Source organism: Cyprinus carpio, chromosome B6 (assembly GCF_018340385.1).
Source record: "Cyprinus carpio isolate SPL01 chromosome B6, ASM1834038v1, whole genome shotgun sequence".
Taxonomy (NCBI): Eukaryota; Metazoa; Chordata; class Actinopteri; order Cypriniformes; family Cyprinidae; genus Cyprinus; species Cyprinus carpio.
This window is the reverse complement of record NC_056602.1, coordinates 22,079,025-22,105,939: the sequence shown is the minus strand read 5'-3', so window position 1 is coordinate 22,105,939 and position 26,915 is coordinate 22,079,025. Positions and strand designations below refer to the sequence as shown.

Here is a 26,915-nt window from a genome sequence, read left to right as displayed (position 1 = left end):
AGACAGGTGGTACTGAACAAAATACCATCAATTGCTTCTCTTTTCCTTCTATTGCTGCTACTCTGAATCTATATAAGCAATGTTGTCATTACCCTCTCCAGCAAAGACAGAGTGGCTTTCAATGCTCCCTCAGGGCGACCAAATGGAAAGCAATACCTACAACAACAATAATTACATAGTGATTGTAGAAAATCCTATACAATTATGTTTTTGCATGTAATGTTCAGAAAACAACTGAAAGTAATACATCAGTGCATCAGCGGTTCTCAACTGGTGGGTCGAAAAAATGGGTTATGGACAGCAAGGGAAAAAAACACAATGCTAAATGTGAATAATAAAATGTTGCTAAAACACAACCCCTTTTAAGAAAAGAGAAAATGCTTCTCATATCTTTTATGGCTGACATCAGTAAATTCCAAATCTTTTTTCTCCACAAACAAAACCGTACAAGGTAAAAGACACACTGAGCAAAATGAAAACACATCCAAGTGTCTTGTTTGATTTGCACAGGCTATAATTTGAGCTCTGTTGGTGAAATCACATTGATATGTTTATGCACATATTGGCTGTGCACTCCTCATATTCAGCCTAATATAATATTTGGCTCAGCATTTGTTCCATGCATTAAGCTGATAAATCACCTCTGCTGTTTTTTATGCATTTACAAAACCACCAGTTTCTCTACTCGGCCTAATAATTTGCACATAGTTGGGCCTATGCAGTCCATGGTGATATATATTTTTACTGTATGATTTTAAAGGACATTTTTGTCTAGTTCTGTAGACAAAATTTTTTAATGAGGTGTTGGATTGCCACTCATTGTCCAACATAAAATCAAAAGAACTGCTGATGTATATCGTCTTTCTGCTTGTGAAATGTTCAATCAAAGTCTTACGTCTACATACTCACCTAAAGTTTGTGATCTGATTCTCCAGAAGGACACGTAATCGCTCTTTGATTTCCTCAAAGCGTTCTTTTTCCTCCACCGTTACTGTTCCAAGACCATCAGGCCTGTTTTACAAGCAAAACATGCCATTATTTGCAAATTGATTAGGAAGAAAGATTAATGTTGAGTCAAGAGGAAAGTGATACAAATCAAAAGAAACTCTTGAACTGGTGTATTTATTATTACAACAACTAATTATGATACTACATAATTGCTTTTTAAAGTCCTGTATATTTTCAGTGAAAGCCAATCAAACCACATTAACATTTCAGTATGCAGTATATCACACTTGTAACAATATAATACAGGCCTGGCACACTGAGTGCAGAAAGAACATCTAACCAGAAGCAATGTCTGGCTTTCTTAAATCTAATACACTGGCTATAAATGTATTTGTACCCAGCAGATGGGACCCTGACGTGATACTCTTGGGGCGCATTGTTTCCAACTCATTTTTTTTTTATTTACAGCTATCGATGTTACAATACTCCACTTGGGCATCATATTGCATTAAAATATATTTAATACACACTCAGCTGCAGCACAATAATAAATATACTTTCAACAAGTCAGTAGGAAGAGAAACTTAAAGTAAACATGCTGTACAAGTGCATACAGGCTTGAATTCAATGAATTTAAAAATTATCCTACATATTTTCTTACAGGATCTTGGTCTTATTGTGAGATGAAATATATAATGCAATACCATGCTGACTTTAAAGGACTAGTTCACCCAAAAACAAGATTTATAGTTCTTTATTTTGTCGGTGTTTATACACCATTCCTCTAACGAGCCTAATGCATTTTCAATTATGGGACGCACTTTCATACAAATAATCCTTATCTGTCAGTTTGACTGACTGAATATTTTTTTCTTCATGTTCTTTTTTTATACATGAGGAGAATAATGCAATGCTTGGTATTTTAATGTGACATGGTATAACAAGAATACTATCTATATGGCAAGAGCTCTTTTCAGTCCACGGCATTCTTTTCTTCCTGACTATTTTAATTTTTCCTTTCTATTCTGCTGTAACAGAATGAAAGAAGACAACATATACTGTGCATTTGTGTTCAGCTCTCCCAATTTAATTTACGATACATCGCATGAATAATTCAATGGATTTCACTTAGAATCTCTTGTTTTTCTCCCCAAATCCTCATGTCTATTTCCACACACACATATATATATATATATATATTCACAAAGATGCTTTAAAATGTAATTGTCTTTCCTTTTCATTTTCATTTCCTTTTAATTCATATTAGCTGTTTTAAGTTGAAAGCTTTTAAAGCAGGCAAATACAATATTTGTTATCTGTCAAAATGACAGAAATCACTTTGAAATATTATCAGTTATATGTTCCAGTTAATGAACATTTTTGATTAATGCAATGAATCTGTCTGTAATATTGCTGTGGAAATAATCAAGCTTTTGGGGTTATTCATGGTCTGTTGAAAGTAATTTATTAATGCTTTTACACTTTTAAATTCACATTTTATGTTTATTGGTTGAAGGGTGAGTAGAATAATGTAACTTCATTGTCCCAAATTTTTTTTGTCATTTATTAATACAAATTATTTTTTTTATTCTTTTTTTGTCTGTGTGAGATACATTTGCTGCTACAGTGAAGAATATGACACTGTTGATATGAATATATCCTTGACAAGTCCTCTTACCTTGTGCTTTCAGGGGCCAGCTGTGTTTTACATTTCCTCTTTTTTTTAGACTCCTTTTTCCCTCCTGACTTTGAGCCAGCCCCCTGTAACTCAGACCCCCTCTGACTATCAGGAACATGTAATGAATGAGCAACACAATGAGATTTCAAAGTAAAATAACAAAAAAAAAAAGAGAATGGAAAGTGTAGTGGCTGAAAGAATACTGCTGAGGCTTGGAAAGTGGAAAAGAAATGAAAAAATGATTGAGAACAAAAGACACAACAAATCAAACTAAATTTGGCAAAATTATAAAGAACATTCACAGGGAAAAATATAATAAACACTAAAGCAAAAGTGCAAAAATATGCTGATGACTTGCAAAGAGCCCTTGGTTCTCCACCCTCGTTCCTGCTTCCATGATCCATATTTCTCCCAACATCTAACATCCAAGTAATGCTGTGCATCCGTATGCAGGCCTGTACCTGTTGCCGTGAACATGGGAGGCACAAAACGCAAAGCTGTAGTGCAGCAGCGTCGGATCAATCATATGCCCGGCATCTGCCCTCTCCAGAAGGTCGCCAAGATAACACAGATGTCTGTGGCATCCTCTCACCCCGTTCCGAGCGCAATATTCATCCAGAACAAACACCTGACCCGGGCTAAACCATCCCTACAATTCCAATAAATGGGTAGACAGTTTGGAAATGCTTCATATAGTTGCTTTGCATTGAAGTCAGTGGAAAAAAACACTTACCAGACAAGCAAAGTTGTCATTTAGCCTGTGGTCCAACGTGAGCCTCTGCACCATCTCGAACAACGAGGCATGATCAAAGCTACATGGGTTCGCTGAGATAAACTCATCCATGCCGTGCTTCTGTGCCCTGTCAGCATCTATTCCAGCCATTCATGGGAGAGGAAGGGAGAGGGGGTGGGTTCAAGGAAGAGGAAATTAACAAACAGCAAGGAAAATGATTTGTTCTCCTCCCACCACAAAACTAAACACCTAGAATGAGTACTCTATGGCAAATCAAGGACATTGAGCTTTCACATTGTCAACTTGCAGCAAAAGTCAAGCAGAGTTCAATCGGACCTAGCAAATGTGCAACTGAGTGATAATCCTCAGCTCACATTCAGTCTGGACGTGCATGCATGAGCTGATCTGGGCGTGGTCTCTTCCTGTTCTCTCAATCAAAAGCTTTTCAATGTAAAAGCCACCGATGGCGTTGAGGAAGTGGTGCAATTCCAAATGATGAATTTTCATGTATTTCTTTCTCATGGATACAATAGATTCTGCCATTCGCAATTTTGAAAAACACTCATTTCGAGAGAGAAGATGAATTGTGTGCTCGTAAATATACTAATGGCAAAAAAAGAAATCAGGGGCATATGATATAATTAACAAACATGTAATTTTCTACTGTAATTTAATAGCGCATCTGCAACGACTAAGTCTCTAAGTATACTCAAAAGTTATCTTTAAGATGATACTGAAAGACCCATGAAATTGCTTGGCAAGCACAGTTTTCTTTTTCATTCTGAAGATTTGATTAGACAGAAATATGTGTATTACAGCAAATTTTTGGTCCGTTTTCTGTTAAAAGGAAAAAAATGAAAAACAATTGATTTTTTTTTTTACTAGCATATAAACTACCATTTAAAAGTTTGGGATAAGTTCACATTTTTTGGAAGAAGTTTCTTAAACTACATTTATTTGATCAAAACTGCTATAAAAACAGCAATATTGAGAAAATTATAACCATTTAAAATAACCATTTTCAATTTTAATATATTTTAAATGTAATTTATTCCTGTCAAAGGCAAAGCTGAATTTTCAGCATCATTACTCCAGTCTTCAATGTCACATTCTGATATTCTGATTTGCTGCTCATGAAACAGTTGTGTTGCTTAATATTTTTTAAGAAACTGTGATAAATTTTTTTCAGGGTTTCTTTGATTAATAGAACGTTAAAAACCACAGAATTTATTTAAAATAGGAATCTTCTGTAATGTTCAAATGCCGTTACTATCACTTCGGATCAATTTAATGCATCAAAAGTATAAAAAAAACTACTGATGATGAAAATTTTTTGAAGTGTTGTGTATTTTAATATAGATGTGTTTTAAGAGACAAAACAATTTCATGGGCTTTTTAATATGCTCAATATTATATGCTAAATGGAATCAAAATCAATTAAATAGTCTATGCAATTTTCTAAAATCCTATGCACATATATTTGTTGGAGAATGTAGTACAAGAAAAGTTATTCCTAAAAAACTGGCCCCTTGATGAATTACTTTATTAGCATACAGAATGATAGAATCTAAATCTGTGCAGTGATGAGCGTGCTCTAATGAGAGAAAATGTGAAGAAAGAATGTGCTTCGTGTTACACCAATGATTAGGGCATGTGTCTAGATAAAGACAATGATCTCACACCTTTTTTGTGAAGACATGTGGCTAAAAATAAAGTGCTTAATCTAGTAGAGGACAAATAAATACTATCCGGATCTGCTTAATTAGAGGAACTAAAGCATTGCTACAATTATAAAGACATAGACTAAACTAAAAGAGAAGACAAAAAAAGAAAGAATAGAGGCACAGGAAAATACACGGGATTGTAGGAATGAAGAACTCACTGAGGAAATGAGCTAGATAGAGGATAGACAACGGACAAACTGAATGGGTTGAGAAAAGATAAATATGGCAAAGAAGCCCTCTAACTAAGCAACTTAGGATGATAAAGAAATGAGAAAAAGGAAGTATAAAAATGTATAACAGACTATATGAGTTATGGAACTGCAGGGAAGAAATAAGAAAAGACGTGCTAATTACAGGGTAAACCTATGGGATTTAAGGATTTATTTTCCTTATTCATTTGAATTTTTACATTTCATAATTATACATTAATTTAATTAATGTACTTCTACATTCTACGCAGTTCTGAATCGGCTTATGCACAAACCGTTGCGCTGCATTCAAATAAGGCTAGGACTTATGGGGATGCTAATAAGCTAGGAACCATTATTAATATTATTTTACTACTATAAAAACATTATATTATAAATATATATGATATTTCATTGAAAATGGGTGTCTTTTACATGCAGTAACACAGTGAGACAATCCACTGTGCTTTACATTGTCATGCAAGAAAAGGAAAGAGGAAGAAAAAAATTGCAGTAATATTATCCGCTTGCCTATCCATTAGCATTCCATATTTTTCTCTTAGCGTTTGCAAGTTGACAATACTGGAGAAATTTTCAGTTTGTTCATAAGGGTTGCTGAGCACACTGACAAGCAAGCCACTTCAGTGGCGTGCCAACAGGCTAGCATTACGGTTCTAGTGCAGGTACACGGCTTTAGCAGGAAGCCAACAGAGTCTACAAAGTAATTAATTCATTCTCTGTAAAGAATGGAGGATAATCAAAAAAAGGAAGAAAATGAACTTGTCTTTCCATCAGCATCTGAATGGATAACATGACATCAAAATGCTCACCTACTCAAGCAGTATAAGGGCAAACACACATGTGCAAATAATGAACTATATCTTTGCTAAGTTCTACATTGGGTTTAGGGACCACTTCAAAGAGGCCCATTTCCACCGGACGAAATATAATTAGGAGTATTTCTTGGTGAGGAGGGATGGCAGTGCCTGCTCCTTCACATTGGCATTCAGAATACTCCACTTACATATTTGCCAACTCTTGTGAAGCTCAAGTTCAAAAATAAAGAAATTAGTTGAAAGGCAAGTGAACCCTCAGGAGTAAAGTCCAAGCAGTCAAAAATGTACAATACTTCACTGTTACCGTAGAGAGAACTGATTGTCAAACTGCTAAATTTGGATTAGTTACTAATCCTGAATGCAAAGACTGTCAATTAGGTTGCAAAATAACTCTAAAATTCTCAGAATTGGCTCAAAAGATTAGCAATCGCATTTTTGGATTATTTTTCAAACTAAATGCCACCAAATAATCGATAAACAATAGAACAAGACAAACCCTCTTCCACTTTACTCTGAGGGGTCTTGTGATGCCAATGATGTTTATGTAGAGAAGGCAATTATGCAAATAAATCATAAACCATATTAACTTAGCTAAATGATAAGTACAAACGCACTAATTTACATGCAACCTAAACTGGCAAGAATAATGAAAGTTTGCAGTTTTAACCATCATCAAAAAAGTTCAACGGAAAAGTAAAATAATCTACTTTGGTCTAAGGCATGAGGAGTGAGATTTGAAAGGAGGAGAAAAAGAACGAGAGAAAAAGAATAAAGAGAGCACGTTGCATTGGTCAGATAATGGTTTTAGGATTATCTGACTGGTGCTAGCTAACAGGTTAGCACTTACCCTTGAGTCCAGCTAGAAGACAGCAGGGTAAGAAGGGACAAACCAGAATAACATAAAGACTAGCAACAAGGCTGAAGGAAAAAGCAGACACGAAAACCCTGACTCCACTACAGCTGCAGGACTAAAAAAGGGTACAAGCAAAGCATGAACGAAAGAAAAAAAAGACAACGTAAAATACAACGACCTGTATTCAATATGATAGTGCAGTTTGAACTGGTGGGTGGTCAGATCGAGTAGTGACAGAAAAAAAGAAAGAAAGAAAGAAAGAAAGAAAGAAAGAAAGAAAGAAAGAAAGACTATATTTTGGTATATCAAGTTGTGCTCTGCTGCAGCAGATTTTGACAGGATTCTCACAGGTGCACTGGATTGCCAAACACTGATACAATCTAAATCACTGGAACATTTACTAACACTGTACTGGCAAATACACTTACCTTCAGACATATATTTGAATGCTGGTCAAATGTGTATTTGATGCCAGTATCAGCTTCTAAATTGATTCTATGAAGGTACTGCATTCAATAAACAAGAGAATAAATCCAGTAACTATTTAAAGTTCAAATTGTAAGCCATAAAAATAATTTAGGCTGTCAGCCTACCTCAGAATATCACAGCTTTCAAAGTACAAAAACATTGGTAACACTTTGCAATAAAGTTCTATATGTTTAACACGAAATAGCATTTTCAGTTTATTTATCTATAGGTTAATGTCTACATATACAAATACATTTTAACAGTTGTATAAATTAACATTATTAATGTATTAAGATTTAATTATTTATATATAGACATGTATTTATATATTAACAATAACCAAAAGTTTCCAAAGTGAACCATATAGTAAAGTGTTACCAAAACAAAAATCCTCCGGGATTGCACTACCCTTTAAATGTTAACTTAATCATTGTATGTTATTATCATACTTAGTAATCAATCAGAGTAAATAATGCATATTTAATATATAAAATCAAATGCTTTTATCAGAACCTTCATAGTATTCTAGAATCTGTAAAAACCTTCTGCAGCAAAGAGATGATTGCTCGTGGGTGTGTGTATTGCATGTTTTAAATTCCACTACTCTGTGCCATTCAAGACCACCTGGGGTGTGTTAAGGGAGGGTGAAACATTTACACAGTGTAATAATGTTTCAGAAGGGAGGGGGTCTGTCTTATAGTGAGAAAATTGAATGGCATCTGAACTTGTGAGGGAATCATCTGACCACAAGAAACATTCACAAACAGGACAAATAAATCAATGGAAAAACAACACAGAACCTCTACCTTTAGATTTTGTAAATGTGGTTAAAACTTGAGCTAAATTTAATTGAGAACTTATTTGAACAGTGTATCAATTCCCTTAAGACACATTTTGTGATATAAGACATTGCTATGGACAGATGCTGAAGTATGCACACCAAAAGACAAGGTTCTGAATAGCAGGATCTATTATTATTTTGATGCTTCAAAGTGATTTGATATAAGTGTGAAGTACTATTTTTTTTAACTTTAACAGGTGTTGAAATTGTTGGTGAGAACGTTAAGCAGAATCTTATTTTAATAAAAGCTGTTAATAAAAGTTTTAAAGGGACAGTTCTCTCAAAAATGAAAATTCTGTCATTCCAAACCCCCAGAACTTACTTCTTCTGTGGAACACAAAATGACACAAACCGAAATTGCATGCAAATCAACAATGGACAGGGTTCAAGCTTCCATAAAATCATTAATTAAGACTTCTGGAGACATATAAATGCAAAATGTATGTGTTCTACAGAAGAAAGCAAGTCGTATGGTTTTGAAACAACATGAGGGTGAGTATTATATATCATAATGTAAATTTTTGGGTTAACAATACCTTTATAGATAGAAACTGGTTTTGGTTGACCACTTTAAATTATTTAAGCTATTTTACATAAGCTGAAAAGCCTTACACATGGATACTAAAGCTAATCAGGAGTGCATAAGGGCAGTAACAAAGACATGGACATTAAAATAAACACATTTTCCCACTCTACACACTCGAGCTTACCTTTTCCTGCTACCTGTGCAGTATTCTGAGAGTGCAAGGTAACATTACTATGACATACTGAGTTACTAATTCAACCTGAAATAATTTATTCATTATTAGTCTGTGCTATCTACTGTACTTTGGAACGAAATGATGTGTTGTCACTTTATTTGAGTGGCTGTGGGGCATATATTATATTAACAACCCTTGCTATGCATTTAATTTACTCGCCTTTTCAGCTTTAGTCAATTTTTGTCCTGACTGACATTGTGTTGAAATGCTTTACTGGTATGTTTACTTACAGAACTGAGAGATGGGAGCATCCATCTGTGCTGCAGCTCCGCCCTTAGAATTCAGTTTCTGGACCTGGGTGGGCGGGACGGGTTTGTGTGATTGGCCAGTAGCTCGATACATGGCCTGCACCCATAGGATGCGGTCCTGCTCATCATCACTGGCAAAGATCACAGTGTCACCCTCCTTCACTGCATTGAAGAAAGCCCGGCCTCCATCCAGACCTGTACACACGGAAATAAAAGAAGTCAAATTCAAGTAAATTCAGGTTGGTGGATAAACCTAAAATGCATTTTTGCTGCATTACAAACAAAAAAAACAAACATGTAGTTTATTACATTAACTATGGACATGTTCCACTGACGTCTGACAACCATAAAGTTAGAAAGTCTGGTACATAAGAGTAATCTGTGTCTGTGGGAGTATTACCTGGCTGTGGGTCAGTGTAGTCCACAGTATAGCCATCTAACTGCAGCAGCTCCTGTGGTTCTGACTTCTTCTCTCGATAGCTGCAAACGGCAAAGGTATACTGACTCACCTGTAGGAGAAAGAGAAACAAATAGTATTAAAATGCTTAATATGCCATATGCAGCCCATTAGATTCTCTGGGTTAAATCTGTGTCATAAGCGCTACTTAAAATTGTACATGGCTCATCAGGCCCTGAAACCAAACTTTGTTACATTCATCATATTTTTCACTCACTCACTCAGTTTAAATATATAAAACGATATACCTGGACCAAGACAAAGAAGCGCTTCTTCCAGCGTTTCCAAACATTTTTGCCAACAGCCCATAAATACCTAAAGGAATAATCACAGTATTTTACTTTTTTAATTTTTTTACTTTATATTTTTATTGGGCGAGTTCGATTTTTATTTTTTAAAAGTTAAGGTATTTGTGTTTATTTACATTTTTATTCAGAAAGTAAATGATGTTCTTTTGAACTTTCTATTATTAAAAGAATCATGAAGGATGTTTTTTTAGTAAAAAGTGGGATTTTTGATTGTGTTCTGAAGGATCATGTTATACTGGAATATGTAAATTTTTTAAAATACATTAAAATAGAAAAGATCTTTTAAATTGTAGTTACATATCACAGTATTTATTTTACAATATTTCACAATATTTTATCGCTTTTACTGTATTTTTATCAAATAAATGAAATCTAACTGACCCCAAATGGTAGAGAGGAATAAAGTACATAGTGTTTCATTATATCATAAAATAAAAGATGTTATGTTTGGATGATACTGTTTTGAAATGCAATCTCCAAATAAACTGAAGATTTTTATAGATGAGTATCCCTGTCCCCACAAAATCCCTTACCCACAAGCTTTCATGTTCTGAGGTTTGTCCATGCGCACGGCAAGTTTGATCTTCAGATCTTGATCAGGGCAGGCCTTGGTCACAGTCATCTTGTGGAGCTCTGCCTGCTTTGGGCTGTTTGGAGTTGGGCGAAGAACCACCTAATCATTCAACAAGAGAGAATCATGATTATAAGTCTATCTGATCACAATTCCTAACACCAGACTGAGAAACAAAGCTATCACCATTAATAAGAACATCACATCCAAAATTAAACTTCTGTTATTATTTACACTCTCAAATGATGTTCCAAACCCGTATGACCTTCTTTCAGGACACAGCTTCCATTTTTGGTGAGCTAACCCTTTAACATGTAATCCTATAGCTAGTGTCTGCCCTAGAAACTCTAAGACATTTTCACACATGAAGCATTCAGTAAACGGATAAACAGGTTGTGTGGGTGTGGGAAAATATCCCTGAGTCTGGGTGTGAGCTGATAATGACATATTACTTTGCCAGTCAGCGTTTTCAGAGAAATTCTCCACATTCAATTAATTTTGGCTCATGTGGCTGTGTACTGAGAGTTAGACAGTTCAGCTCTTCTCTTGGCACCTTATCAGAGAAGAGCCAGTTTCTCTCGTATTCTCTCCTGTGCTTTTTATTCTCTCTTTTCTCTCTCTGTTAAGTTGGCGTAATCTATTTCTTAGCTAGAGTTAAATGCTTAGAGATGCCTGTCTACTTTAGGCTTGATGGAGACACATTTTTTAAACCCTGTACCGATCTAGAATCCATCAAGGTCAAAAAGCATGTTAACAATGCTATAATTAGAGGACTTCAGAGTCCTTGAATGTACAATGTTTTTTAGATTCCAATTCATGAATTCTAATTAAGGTTGCAAACAAGAATGGAGAATTGCAATTTGAATTTGGATAAAAATGTACATTTAAAAAGAAATGGCATTTCTTTAGGTTTAAATAATAACATGCACACACACTACTGTTCAAAAGTTTATGGTTGGAAAGATCTTTAAAATGTTTTTGAAATAAGTCTCTAATGATCACCAGGGCTGCATTTATTTTATCAAAGATGATTTTTCAGTAGCTATTACCCCAGTCTTCGGTGTCACATGATTCATTAGAAACCATTCTAATATGCTGCTGAAACATTCTTATAATCATGAATTTAATATTAATGCTACTTAACATTTTGGTGGAAACCATGATGCAAGATTCTATTAAGAATAGAATATTTAAAAGAACATCCTTAATTAGAAACAGAAAGACATGTATTTACTGTCACACTTGATCAATTTAACACATACTTGCTGAATATCAGTATTTTTTTCCAACCTTTGAACTGTATTGTATGTCTCTTTTTTATTTTGTATTATTAATTCTATGAATCATGGTTGAAGAGCATTTCCCACACTATAACTGAGTACACTATACTTTACTCAATACATTAGATAACAATTAGATTAAAATTTTACATTGCTTATTTTGATTACAATTATCTGAACATATAGGCATTTGTGATGCCTGTGTTTAACAGCACTGTACTTATCATAGCCTAGTTAATAAACAAGCATAATTAGCCACAAAAAAAAAAAAAAATTACAACAAATCAAAATCCAGAGGGGTGTGGTCAATTCAGCTCGTTAAAAGGAAGCCTGTTTTGTTCATTGGGAATATAACCTCTAAATGAAAAACAAATATTCACTGTAGAAACAGAACAGGGATTTGATCTGCTTCTTGTCGTGCTTCTTGTTTCTTTACAGGGATTTTCCAGCCTGGATATTCTTTTTTAGCCATACGCATCAATCAGCAGGAGAATGAGGCAAAAGGAGAATTATAAAGTAAGAAATCACTTCTATAACACCATAAAAACCTCAAATAAAGCTTAAACTCCAAAAAAAAACAAAAAAAAACAGAACGACTGATGTCGCCACAAGAAAGAAAAGAAGAATCAAGAGTTACCCGGCCCAGCTCCTTGTCCTCCAGGGCCAAGACTCCTGTGCTCTCTGTGAAGAGCTTCACTTTGACCGCTGGCAGAGGGTGTGTGGTGGTGAAGTCTCCTTGGGTTCCCCAACTGAGAACACACATACACACAAACTCCATTGATGTCCTTGATTTTAGGCTTCTACAGTATTTATTTTCTACACTCATTTTCATCATTCTCACACACAAACAGTACAACCATTAAGGTGTTACTTCAAGGGGCTCTTGTGCCTGCCGAACAACCCCCTTTAAGATGTATAGGAATGCTAACATATGGCTTTCTCCAGGTATCATAGATCTCTTTGACACTTGGCTGCTCTTTATTACTTCATCACTGCATAACCGCTGCGCACAGGGACAACCCTTGTTTTCATTGTATAACTTTGATCAGTGAGGAAAACAATCTCTGCAGTCCTATTCGGCTACACGGCAGAGCTGATGAAATTGTTCGCTAACAAATCATTTGATAAGGTCGTAAAAAATCTCATACTGAATGTCAAGTGCATGAGAGACAGACCAGTGGGTGAAGTGTATCGTCTGATGTTTTTGTACATAAACGCTTTCAGCAGAGGATATTCTCCGGTGATTACTGGTACTAGATTCTCTGACACAACGGACAAGTCTGACATTTGCTAAATAAATTAATAAATAAATAACAGAAGATTTTGAAAGTGCACATTCACAGTCCACCATTATTTACTCTTTCTGTACCCATGCATTATTACAGTCCAGTGTCATGTAGCAGACCTGCGGAAAAGGGCTTTTGTTTTTTTTGTCTAAAACGCCATAATGATGGAATTTTTTCTTACAAACAAAGAGATTTTCACTTCACAAAACATTAATTGATGGACTGGATTACTTGTGGATTATTGTGATGTTTTTATCAGCTGTTTGGACTCTTATTCTGACGGCACCCATTCACTGCAGAGGATCCACTGGTGGGAAAGTGATGCAATAAAAAAAATTCTCCAAATCTGTTCTGATGAATAAAGAAACTCATCTACATATTGGATAGCCTGAGGGTGAATAGAATTTTTTTTTTTTTTTTGGGTTTTTGGGGGGGAAATGGGGGGGGGGGGGGGGGGGGGGGGCTTTTCCTTTAAGTTACATTAGCAAACATTCTATAGCACAACAATTAACTTGATATTTATTCCATATCTAATTTACTCAGGAAGAATTTGCTTTCTTTACTTTTACTTAATACAATTTTTCCAGATTTCCCCAATTTACAGTCAAATTCATGTAACTCTTTAGCATGCCAATGAAGTAAAAAGAAACCTCAGTATAAACTTTATTTGCTAGTGTAAATTATTATTTTTTTAAGCTTTATTTTTTTTCATCCTAATTTTTCCTGTATAAGCAATGCATCTTTTAATTCCTTACAGAAAATGTATCTGTTACAGTCCCACTATGCTTTCCTCCTCTTTATGCCCACTAATCCATATGTATGCTGTGTAAAGCTTTCATAAAGGGAGAAATATAATAACTGTACAGCTCTGCTATCTTCAACTTGTGTATAGAAGATCAAACTCTAGCGGGTCTCAGCGAGAGTGAGAAAAGACTATAAATCACAGACATGCTTTAAACAATAAGTATTGATATTATAAATAATAAATGCACAAAATCTCATAACAATATGATGCAACAATATAGAAACGTACACCTAGGAAATCACAGATACACTCTCTCCTGCACACTCACACAGGGTGAGGGGTAGAGTTGGCCTAGTAAAACCGAAACACGTGACGTGATCTGCTGCCGTGGAAACAGGCTGCACGTTTCAGAGGCAGCAGTCAAATGAGACAGAACGAAAAAGGGGGAGAGCGAAAAAGAGATGGAATGCAAAAAGAGAAAGCTAGCGCAAGAGGGAAAAAATCTGCTATGTGTGTGGTGGGAAGTGTGATTTATCACTTGGAGAAGTGAAAAATGCAGATTGAGCAATGGGTGAACACAATCCTCAATTTGTTTGATGAACACCAGGGGGCGATAAACATATCATAACAGCTGGGTGGTTGAGAACGAATTGTGTTTATTAGCAAAAACTATTTTATTTGCAACAAAGTGTGATTAATATGTGGTAATTTGCATGTGAAAATATGAGCTTGAGGAAAATTTGCTGGCCAAATGTTTGGCGCTATATTTTTCTAAGGGCCTACAAGGGATATTAAATATTTTATAACACAAAGTGACGAATTCAGGAGGAATGAATTGCACCCTCTGATGATTTTCACATACTGTCTGTGTTGCTATAGCAAAATATGCACTTAAAGAACTATGGAAATTACTTTAGGTAATGACACAAATACATTCAAAAATCTATGCTGATACAATTTTACTGTCTGCAGACAGTAACAGTGCAATTGTGAATGTTGTGAATGTGGTGCAATCAATATATATAATAGATAATTTAACGTATAAAGAAAAGAGACATTACAAAGACTTAATTTAAATGTACTGGAATGCTATTCTGAATTTAACTTCTGGGTGACAGGTGGTTAGTGAATAAGAATCAGGTTGTTGCACTGATAAATTGCAAATAATAGCAAAGTCTTATGTTAATAAATGAAAGATGTTTCATTTCTGGTTTCCATGGATATGGATGGGTTGGCATTCTAACAGTGCTAACGGCGAGTGTCAGAGAGGTTGCTGACACTGCACAAGGCCATGCATGGCTGAACTGTGTGTGTATGTGTGAAGGTGCCTTTGGGACAGTCCAAGATATGTTTATTCTTGAGCAGCTGACGGAATAACTTTTTCTAAGCACATCTGAATGTCAAATTTCCTCTTCTCGTCGATTCTGCTGTCTCTTTCGCTATCTCGTCCTCCTCTTAATCTCTCTGCTTCAGCATGTCTGTTTGATGTGACACATTCTTGTGTGTCCATTAGCGCTGTTATGCTTTGCCAAAATGAGCCAATTCTCTCTGTTTCCAACCGCCAGTGACAGCATGAATACATGAATATAGACTGAATTCTATGACTCATAATCATAAGGCTTTTATAAGAGCTAAGTGCTTTACAGTTGAAAGAAGAAAAGAGAGAGAGCGGGAAGCAAAATTTAAGTCACAAGAAGAGGAAAAGAATGGAACAGAATCATGGATAGAGAATAAAGGGGAGCAGGGGAGCTTTGATATGGGAAAGGAAGTAGAGCTGGGCGATATACTGAATATTCACAATAAATGTACAATTTTGTTGGGGACGTAAAAAGAAACAATATTGTATAAATTGAACTGAATCAACCCTGAACAGACTCGAGTTAAAAAACGACACTACTGTCTTCAGTAGAGCTGCTTATTAATTGAACTTGATCACAATGAATAAACTTTGCACAGATATTAAACTGAACTGAAGCAAGACCGAAACAACCGGAGCTGAATAATGACTCTATCGTCTTGCTACAGCTGCTTTATAGCACAATTTGGATTTGCATAATTGATTCTGTTATTTTCCAGTTTAATATTGCAATGTTTTTTTAAACAAAGTCTCTTGTATAAAGCATTATAAAAATAAAGGTGACTTGACTTGAATGTTTCAATAGCATCTTTCATTTGACCGCAGTAGCAAAAAATGGTTGGTAAGTTTGATTCACTTCAGTTCAGTTGAATCAGTTTTCAAACATCAACTCAAAACTCAGATTCAATTATTCATTTGCATCAGCATTTAAAATGGTATTTTTGCATGGTATTTTGCATGGTATATTTGCATGGTAAAAAAAGTGTTAAAAAGGTATAATTTAAAAAACTGAAATTAATATTAAAATATATGTAGGTATCTTTTAGTGTTTTATACTGTAGGCACTGGTGCAAAATAAATAACTCTTTCTTGTGATCACATAGTGAAAAGCAATGTGGAAAACATGTTCAAGATTTATACTGTCAAAAATACTGAGATTTGATTTATTTATTTATTTATTTTAATAATTTTTTTTTTGCTTTATATTGATTTTTTTTTTTTTTGCTATACTGCCCAGCCCTTGAAGGAAAGCATAAAAAGGAATAAGGTATAAAACAGGGGGAAGAAAAAATCCTCGTAGACTATGCTTCATTGTAGGTTTTCCTCATTTGTGGGGCAAGAAGGTGACCTTGTATATGAAGCAGATTTTACCACCGTCAAAGGCATGCTACATAATGTTTATTTGCGCATTCTCACACATACACACACATGTGAAGGTTGGTGTGTGTCATAATAGAATCTAAATGCTAATTTTAACATGACGTCATTATTCTTCAGGAGTGCTGGAGACTCTCTGTCTCTCTCTCTCTCCTTCGCTTCTCCCCCCTGCTCTGGGATACGCACTCATAATCAGTTTCTCCACAGCTGATTACTTTTCTGAGGGGACATGGAGGCTGTGTCTCATATTTTCTGATTCTTTCTTGCTCTACCATGCTCCTTCTTGCTCTTTAGCTCGTTATAAATTGGCATCTGATCCAATGATGGAACGTAGGGCCCAAAAATAGCACCATGTCATGTGCTCATCCCTTGAGTAACTGCCTCTGGCCAAATAAGAGTTCTAGTTGGAGGACACATTACCTGAAACTGCACTGCCGTTAGAAAAATGTCCCATATTAAGAATGTAATGCATGCTAAGAATGGGAAAGATTGTATATTGTATCATCGTAACATGTCTCATTTTAGGGAAAATCTACCAATCCATAGGAATTCTACAGAACTCATAACTAAAATGTAGCTTATTATTAGCAATAGAATGATTTTATTAATGGATAATATGAATTTTGAGTAAACATTTGATAAAAGAAGTATTTGTATACATTTTGTATTACATTAGACGTCTTCCACATTGCTCTCCAGATGTCAGCATTAGCCACTGAAATACCCATATCTACATAAATTTACACATATTGTAAAGCATTTTAACACATGAATGTAAAACTATAAAAAATATACACTAATGTTCAAAAGTTTGGAATCACTAAGGTTTTTTTTTGTTTGTTTTGTAAGAAATTAAAACTTGTTCAGGAAGGCAGCAATAAATTAATCAAAAGTGACGGTTAAGACATTAATGTTCCAAAATATTTCCATTTTAAATAAATGCTGTTCTTGAGAACTTTCTGGCTGCTGAAAATGTAGCTGTGCCATCACAGGAATAAATTATGTTTTGAAATATATTACAATAGAATTATTTTGTAAATTTAAATGTAATTTAATACTTTTATCAGTATTACTGGTTTTACTATATTTTTGATCATATAAATGCAGCCTTGGTGAGCATAAGGGACAAAAATCTTACCAACCCCAAACCTTTGAATGGTACTGTAGATGTTAATTTTGATAATCAAAATCATTTGAATTTTAAAATTAATTACAAATGAGCCATTAAAAGATATTTACAGTAAAAAAGTAAAAAAAAAAAAAGTAAAAGAAAATAAAGAAAGTGGCCTACGTGGGTTTGGAGGCCTCAGCCTGGTCCGTCTGTAGCTTCTCTCCACCTTCCACCTCCATTGTGCAGTACACAATGCGGTTAGGAGCCAGCGACTTCAACCCCTGAACTTCCATAATCACCACCTATACAAAAGAAACATTTGTTTGTATTTTATATGCAGGTATAGTATGTTTTGTAATGCCCACATAAACATTTCCTTGGATGCTGTTTTAAAAGCTCTTATTTCATTAGCAGCCAATCATGATCCAATCAACTTCTTGACCACATTATCAACTTTTATTAGTATTCAACTTTCTTGTTCTTGACACTCATTGAATAAGCGCTGTTTACGTCTGGAGCGAAAATCAATCCACACACCCAGAGCACCTATAAAATCCAGCAGCTCGTAGCTCCCCAAAACAAAATAGACTCCAAAGACAGAAGCCAGGCTATCAAATCCATAAAACACTGCTCTGTCAGCCTCTGTGACTACTAAAGCCATGCCACATTATAATCAACTGCCCTGAAAATGAGCTAGCTCAAGATAGTATAATTATAGCAAAACCTGAGACTTGAGAGGGGAGATTTCTCAGAGGCATTCAATATTCTCAGGAATCATTTATCAAAAATGCAGTATAACCTTTTTTTTTAATATGCTGCAGCCCTTTCTGTCTGCAGTCTATCTATAATTTATGCGATAGCAAGGGCCGGAAACTCAGTAAAGACTAAAATCTCACAGACGCATGTGTTAAACTAACACTGCAGCTGCTAATGTTGCTAAATTTATCATTACTCCTCATTTAAATTCTCTATCAAAACTAAGGACTGTCTATTAATTCGAAATTATGAGAAGCAAACCCTAAAGACTCCCAAAAGATATTTACAAGTGTGGTAGTAGGCGATATTTGAGATCGTTGCACTTTTTTCAACTTTGTAACATGCTAAAGACTATTTTTTACAAAGTTTTGTTCAAATCAGCACATTTTAACAGTTCAAAGGATGCAAGTACAGCTAAAACCTAAAAATACTTGTCAAAGTCTGTTGTTTTAATGGAACTAGCACCAAAAATGCTTAAAGGAATAGCTCATTCAAAAAATGAAAATTTTATGACCCTCAGACTATCCAGAATGTAGAAAAGTTTGTTTGATCATCAAAACAGAGTTAGAGAAATTTAGCAATACATCACTTACTCCCCAATGGATCCTCTGAAGTGAATGGGTGCCGTCAGAATGAGAGTTCAAACAGCTGATAAAAACACACCACAGTACAAGCTGTGTGTTTGTAAAAAACAAATCCATTAACTGATGGACTGGAGTCGTGATATGTTAATGGATGGAGTTATGATGTATTTTTGATTTTTTTTGGATTTTGTTCTGTTTGTTAGGATTTTGTGCTGAGGATTTAAAAATTTCTCAAAATCTGTTCCGATTAAAAAATAAACCAAACTCAACTACATCTTAAATGGCCTGAAGATGAGTAAATTTTCAGCAAATGTAAATTTTTTGGTGAACTACTCCTCCTACCACTTGTTCCGCATCTGACATTGTCTCTCAAGTTTGGTTATTTGTTTAACGCATAATGGTTAATTGTGTGCAAAACAGACAAGACAGAGATGTCACAAACCTTCACCAAAGAAAGTCAAATGCATGGAAGCCTCGAGCAGGGCCACAACTAAAAATCACTCTCTCTCCCCTGGGCCCGATGAGATGGCATAATATGTGAACCCTGGCCTTGAGCACAAAGCTAAACTACACTGCCTGAAGGCTAGAACAGTTCTTACCTCAAGTGTGAAAGACAGCACAACATCAGACTTGGACAGCTGGTTTTCATCTTCCTGTCCCATATCAATGATGGAGGTGTTGTGTCCCCTCTTTAGCTTCTGCAGTTTGAACTCTCCTCCCTTTGAAACCGGCATGCTCTCCAGGTTAGCCATCAGCTGGTTGACTGAGCTCTTCAGCTCCTCGATATACATAGCTTCCATCTCCTTCGACACAAACTTGGGGAATTTGCCAGCCTGAATTTTTTTTTTAAGAAATAGCAAAGAAGAAATTTCTAGTATTTTTAATTATTCCAATTAACAATTTAAAAATACCACTGATGTTAGCATTATTAAAAACTAGTATTTTGTCAGCGTATATGGAAGAAGGCTTAACTGAACTTAATTCAAAATGTCAACTTAACCCAAAAGATATTCATTATGGAACAAGTCCTACTTGGCAAAATTCTAGTCGGCTTGAATTACAAAATGAATGTGATAAACTGAATTGGCTGAGTTGGAATGGAATGGATGCCAGTTCTGTTTACAGCACGTCCGGAGCATCTCTGTCCACGTGTAAGTGATCAAATGATGAGACTTACCCGGGCAATCTGATCAGCCATCTGCAGACGCCCATCCAGTTCTCTCCTGATCTGAGCTGCTTGCTCGTCCAGATTATCCAACTGCAACCACACACACACAAAGTAATATTGGTTACCATCAGCCCTCAAACCTCCACACAATACCAACCTATACATCTCCAGAAAGCAGCTAATCAAGTCTGACCGCTCTTACAGCTTTCCTGCACCACATACTGTATGTGACATAATTGGGCTCACCAGGGGTCAGACTGAAAAGGTAAATGGTGCCACACACTCATCCTGAAAGCAGAAATACAACTGTTCCTTATTACTCTAAGTGATTAAAACTGATAAAAGTCACTTTCATTAATTTGACAAAAGCTGACATAATAAAATATTAATATTGCATTTTATTAACAATAATGAGAAATATTGCCTTGGCAACTGACTAAAATTATTTTAATATGATGTATCACAATTATTAAAACTAAAACTCAAATAAAAAAAATAAACCTTAATAACAAAATCACATAAAATTAATAAAACTTGAAATTGAAAACTGAAGATATTAAAATGAAATGCTAACAATATAATAACATACTTAATATTAGTATATATTTTACTATTCATATTTTCAATACTAACATAACACTGATCCTTTTTTCATTTTTGAAATAAAAATTTAATTATGAACAGTTGCATTTCTCCTTTCAAGATGTGAGAGACCATTTACCTTTTCATTAAGTGATTAAAACTATAAAAATATTTTCTATTCACCGAAATAAAGCTGAAATACACAATTTTACATTGGATTAGAGAGTATAAATGTTGCTTCGACAATACTTGGAAGTATTAAAATAACAATAAATAAAACATTCACCACGTGATTAAAGGAAAAGTTAATTTAATATCTGTTACAAAGAACTTTTAATTCATACTATTCACTTTTACCAACTGATGTATGCCAAAATGTATTTCTGTATATATTTCTTTTCCTCAAATTCCACAGAATTCTGTGACCCATACACAGCATCAATAAAAAAAAATCTAATATATTCCATCTGTAACCAGTTTTTGCACTGCTCAAATAAACAGCCCCTCATACATAAATACATGGCTATAAATCCTGTTCTAAAGCATAAACTATATCACACCCACAAGGGCCCTGGGGAAGATGGAAAACCCCTATGGAGAGGAAAAATCTGATGTGCTGGAACAGGAAAAAATCTCTTCACCCCCGATAACTCTGTTGCACGTGTGTGGGCGTCCAAGCATGCAAGCGAGTCACTGTCTGTTTGTGTGTTATGACATCTGAAGCCTCCTCATCCAAAGCCATCACTTCCTGTCTATGTCACTCTCCTGCTCCTGTCCACATGGAATCCACGGGCGACAGCACCAAGGCAACCCTTGCCATGGCGACAGTCAGTCTGGAGTGGGAAACCCTGTCACAAGGGGCAGAGTTGAGTCCTCATCCCCAGAGCCCTGTCTATCTTCTGCCCTGCTCTCCAGAGGCTGTGTTCTAATTAAGCATGGCTCAGCAAATACAGGAACCCTCTGTGTGCACATTTGTATTAGTGCGGCCCCTGGAATAGAAGAAGTGCATATTTGGAGCAGAATTCTCCACCGCATTGTGTTCAACTAAAAGCTTTTGTTTAAATTATTGATCATAACCCCTTTGGTCTTCAAAAGTCTTCTTTGAAGCTAAAAATGCCAGAGTGAACTTTTAAGGCACATTGGGAGGACTACAATGACCTAATGAACTGTTTCATGATTGCATTGTTCTCCAGACTAGCTCGGGGGAGAGTAGTTGCGGAAGGGCGTGCCATAGTTTTTGGAAACTGGCAACCTCTGCTCTCGGTTTATGCAAAATGAGCATCTCTCTGTGATTCTCAAGCATTTCATGCACGTATGTAACAAATAAGCCTTTGTAAATAATTTACAGGAGACATCCGTAAACATGACTGAAATGCTGGTCAGGAATCGCCTGGTAGATCCAAGTACAAACAAGGTGGTAAAGCTCAATTTCCTCATTTATTCTGCACGCTTCTGTTCTGTTTGGAGGTAAACGGCTCTTTCATCAAAAGCCTAGTCTTAATAATAGATGGCAAACACAACATGGAGGTTGGGTGTCTGTCTGTACAGAGGTTCATCATTAGTTTATTTACCTCAGTTCTTCATTTAGCAGCTGTAACTCTTGTGTAAAGGCCATGTTATTGACGTGTTTAACATTAACTCATACAGTGTGTGACATTTCACATCAAAGCATATTAAAGCAACAAGCCAAGGGAAGTCATGCATTATACTGATTTTACACAAATAAAAGGGTTTGTTAAAGCAGTCATCCTTAGCCTTGCTAAAAACACTAATGCACAGCCTCGAGTAGATTATTACTTTTATACAAAAAGCAGTATAAAATGCATCAGCGTTTAATAAATTCATATATATGGGGATATGGGAATATATGGGAAAACAGTTAATATAGTAATAAATCACAAAAACAATTCTTGCACCACATAATGCAGTTGTCTCTCAAGCCAATTCAAATTCAAGTACAGGAAAAGAAACAAAATAATATAAATTCAAACATAGGTTCCTAGGTAAAATAAAATAAAATAAAATAAAATAAAATAAAATAAAATAAAATAAAATAAAATAAAATAAAATAAAATAAAATAAAATAAAATAAAATAAAAATTCAAGGGGGTACTTATAGCTTGAGTTGAGTCTTGTGCTTAAATGCTCCATTATGGACAGTAAGTCAAATATGTTTACCTTTCACAAAATTTATTTTATGTATTGTTTATGGAAGGGATGTTTTATGGGAGGTTTAGCAGAAAGAGGTAAATACTTTCTGAAGGCACTGTAATTAATTAGAAAGGTCTCTTTGCTCTTGTTATTCTCTACAGCAAGCTGTAAACAGAAAAAATTCCAGGCCTGGTATAATCACCAGCTCCAGACACTGAAATATAATTCAAAGGATCTTCAGCATTCAACTTCTGTTTGTTTAGTTTGGACCCTGTAATTCAAACGACACTATAAATCCCTGTTGGCTTTAACGTACAGCAGCCAGCGTAACGGGCACAGGGTTCGAACAGTAATGTTCACTTCAGTGCCGTGATCTTATAGAGTTAGGTGGCATCTCAGCAGAGGGAGCTCCTGACAGCTGTTGCCCCAATTCCTCGGTCTTCACCGAGACGGAGCGAGTGAAACTCAGAGACTCACAGCATCAATAATGCATTCACACATTTAGATTTGCTGATGACAGACTGTGTTCTCAACCTTGCTCGATTCTTCTCCTCTCTCTTTCTCGCCATTTTCTGCTGTCACCACACTCCTTCACAGTATCTTTCTCATCCACCTCTCCACCTGTCTTGATTCTCTCTCTTCCCTTCAAGGCGCCTCTGCTGTGTGCGGGTGAGTGACATCTGTGACATTGTGTGAAGTAATAGGGCAGACAGCACAAGATCGAGTCATGTGACTAAACCCTACAGCATGACCTTCGGCTGTCTACTGATATATTCAAAAGTCTGAAGTCTGCTACTGTATTATTGATCTACTGGCCAATCTGGCAGATAGGAAGTGACAGAGGTTTTGTGTGTGTGTCTTTGTGTGTGTGTGTGTGTGTGTGTGTGTGCATAGGTGGGGTTAGATTAGAAAACATGTTGCAATGGTCAGCAAAAGCAGGGTATTAAGACACACCAAAGAAGAAGAAAAAGGAAGGATTTGTAAGGCCATTTCACACAGCACACTGTTACAAAGGGTTTTCAGTTCATTTTCAATGGGACAGAGGCGGCAGAACGGAGGCGGCACTGAAAGCAACACTGGTTGCCATGCTTGTGCTCAAAAATGATTTGTTGTGCATGTGGAAAGATTAAAAAAGAAGACATTTAAAGGTTAAATATATCTTCCCATTGCTTTTATTAACAATAAAACCTTTTGTCAAAAAATGCTTTTGCTGATTTTCCTGAGCTGTATAAATCCTAAAAAAACAACTGATATCCGGTCTTCTCACCAATCACATTTATTTAAGCTGATTTTTATTTGTGCTTAGTCTATTTAATGGAAAAGATAACACATTTTATGGACAAATGGTCACTAACACAAATCAATCAGCTGTACAAACACGATGCTAGACTAAAAATAATGGTGAACTATTTATTTTATAATTATGAACATAATTATTAAGATGATCACCAGTTGACTTAGTTATAATGATAATTCATGTAATGTAAAAATAATGTATTTCAATCCATTCAATCTATAATATTTTTATATTTTTAAAAACTTTTTTAAAAACTTTTTTAAAAAATCCAATTTATTTATTTTTTAGAATGTATAGAAAAAATGTGCAGATCGCTTCAATATAATGAGAGCAATTTAGTTGCAAAGCACTGGAATATAATATTATTATAGTATTTGCCTCATTCATAAATGCACCATGCTTTTGTTTGCTAGCATTGTGCAATAGTGGGTATCATTTTATGTCCAACATCACATGTATGGAAAACAAGAAAGCTAAAAAATATATCTAAAGAAATAATTTTACTGCCTACCATGCACTGTATAAAATGCCCTTAAGACAGAAAGAGAAGTAGAAAGTCAGAGACAGAAAAATAAAGAGACAGGTAGTCAGAGATATGCTCTTAAATGACTGATGGTTTCCTTTTTGCTAGTTAAGAGTCAAATATGCCAGAGTTCGTCATGTACTATAAAATAATGAAAGGACAGAACAGCAGAACTGTTCTTTTAAAAAGGGCAGAAGCAGCCACATTCTTTTGAAGGGATGTTAGCGGAAAAGACAACCAATTATGCACATTATTATATAGAACAAATGCATTATTTCAGTGCATGATAGCATAAAAATGTGAAGATATGTGTGTTTGTGTTTTTTTTTTTTGTGTGTGTGTGTGTGTGTGTGTGTGTGTGTGTGTGTGTGTGTGTGTGTGCCGTAACCCTGCTGGTTCATTCTGAGCTGTTGATTAGTGGAGCACATAATCAGCTCCTGTCACCGGCAGCAATGAACCAACCTTCTCTCTTTCTCTATTTCTGCTGTTACTGTTACCAACATACATTAAGAAACGGCTTTTGTTGTTGGGTCAGCTGGACTGATATGGGTTGTATCAACTTTTCCAATTACTCCTGAGGAGATGAACAGGAGCTTTAAATGCAAAGCAATAGAGCTGACAAATTAAAGGAGCTTTTAAAGAGAGAGAGAGAGACAGAAAGGGAGAAAGAGAGAGATAGAGGTTGTCTGACAAAGCACAATATCACTGCCAGTTTTCATATGCACACAATAATTACTGTATGTAGGCTTGGCAAAGACAACATACTGCTATTGTTGAAACTTATGTTAGGGTTTTTCATATGTGCTGCCAGTGTTTCATCATCTCACATGTTTTTTTATGCACACAATATGGTTTATTTCATTTACTGTGAATCATGGCAGCTATGAAAAATGGAAAGAGATTTTTCTCTGTTTCTCTGTTCTGGTTTTTATTTCACAATAGTGGTATTATCTATCTATCTATCTATCTATCTATCTATCTATCTATCTATCTATCTATCTATCTATCTGTTTAGACTTTAAATACCCTCAGACAATTCTTTACATACATTTTTTAAACTGTCAGAGAAGCCAACATTCAAAGCTGCACATGTCCCCTAAACAACAAAGAACAGTCAACAATGAGAGAGAAGAAACAAGAACAAGGCTGAATGAATTTATTCAGTAATTCAATGAAGAGGCTCTTGAGAGCACCAGAGGTGTGCATCACAGAGAGAATCTATTTGTGACTGGAGGGAGATGAGCGTGAATGGACCAGTTTATGAGCTAGCACTAACTACAGAGCACAGCAAATTCACAGTTTTCTATTATCTCAAAGAGATTTAACTTGACTTAGAAGCGATTTAAGCAATAATATTGAAAAGTAATCCAACGTTACTCCTGAAATGCAGTTTTATGTTATCCGTATGACTATTAGAAATGCAGCATTAGAGTAAAATGTGTTGACTTTGCTTTCAGTCGCTATGGCACCAGCAAACACTAAATACGCCGTTTCCGTTGCTTTGTTTGCAAACAATATTTGCCGAAACACTCCCACCACAACTGCACACCACGGTTCATTAACCATTGCATGGCAAAATAATCAGAAAGCAATCCTATACTCATACTCATCCATCCTTATTTGACAGGTTTCCTGTAAAAGGTTTCTGTTTATTAATGCACAAATGGCTGATAACACACACTTTGAGATTGTTCAGTACCTCTCCATTCAAATGGCCTGAAATATCTGCTGCTGAAATAAGCAGTGAATACATATAGTGGCCCAATTAACATCAGGTCTAGCATAATTTGTTTGCAGATGTCACTTAATTTGATGTTCTATTGTTAACGTAATTATATTTAGGCATTTTAAATGTCCAAATACTTTTTGGGCTTGCTGTATGTATGGCTTCAGCTCTGAAAAATGTAAAAACAAAGCCAGAGGAAAGGTTGGCCGTGAAGGTAATGCAATGGATTGTTTGTTTTTATTTGTGATGATGGGTATGTGTATGTGCAGGGCAGTCAACAGCGCAGTTGCTCCAGCTGAATCCACAGAGCACCAGACAATTTTTGCCAATTATGTGTGATTGTGCTTTCATTAAATAC

At 35.5% G+C, this 26,915-nt stretch overlaps 1 protein-coding gene across 11 annotated transcripts in view; it reads right to left on the bottom strand.

The window, feature by feature from the left end:
* LOC109091350 (calcium-dependent secretion activator 1-like) overlaps positions 1–26,915 on the bottom strand; it is a 75,101-nt gene that overhangs the window by 20,191 nt on the left and 27,995 nt on the right. For 8 of the 11 annotated variants that reach the window (XM_042726291.1, XM_042726292.1, XM_042726295.1 and 5 more), the window contains exons 4-16: positions 20,288–20,368; positions 19,710–19,943; positions 17,951–18,072; positions 12,532–12,643; positions 10,577–10,716; positions 9,984–10,050; positions 9,679–9,787; positions 9,261–9,473; positions 6,955–6,966; positions 3,360–3,496; positions 3,088–3,275; positions 910–1,011; positions 93–156 (exon numbers count right to left, since the gene is read on the bottom strand). In XM_042726291.1, coding sequence (XP_042582225.1) covers positions 93–156; positions 910–1,011; positions 3,088–3,275; positions 3,360–3,496; positions 6,955–6,966; positions 9,261–9,473; positions 9,679–9,787; positions 9,984–10,050; positions 10,577–10,716; positions 12,532–12,643; positions 17,951–18,072; positions 19,710–19,943; positions 20,288–20,368 — 1,581 coding nt within the window. The remainder of the gene's footprint in view (positions 1–92; positions 157–909; positions 1,012–3,087; positions 3,276–3,359; positions 3,497–6,954; positions 6,967–9,260; positions 9,474–9,678; positions 9,788–9,983; positions 10,051–10,576; positions 10,717–12,531; positions 12,644–17,950; positions 18,073–19,709; positions 19,944–20,287; positions 20,369–26,915) is intronic. The other 3 variants (XM_042726293.1, XM_042726296.1, XM_042726301.1) reach the window with 1 other exon arrangement.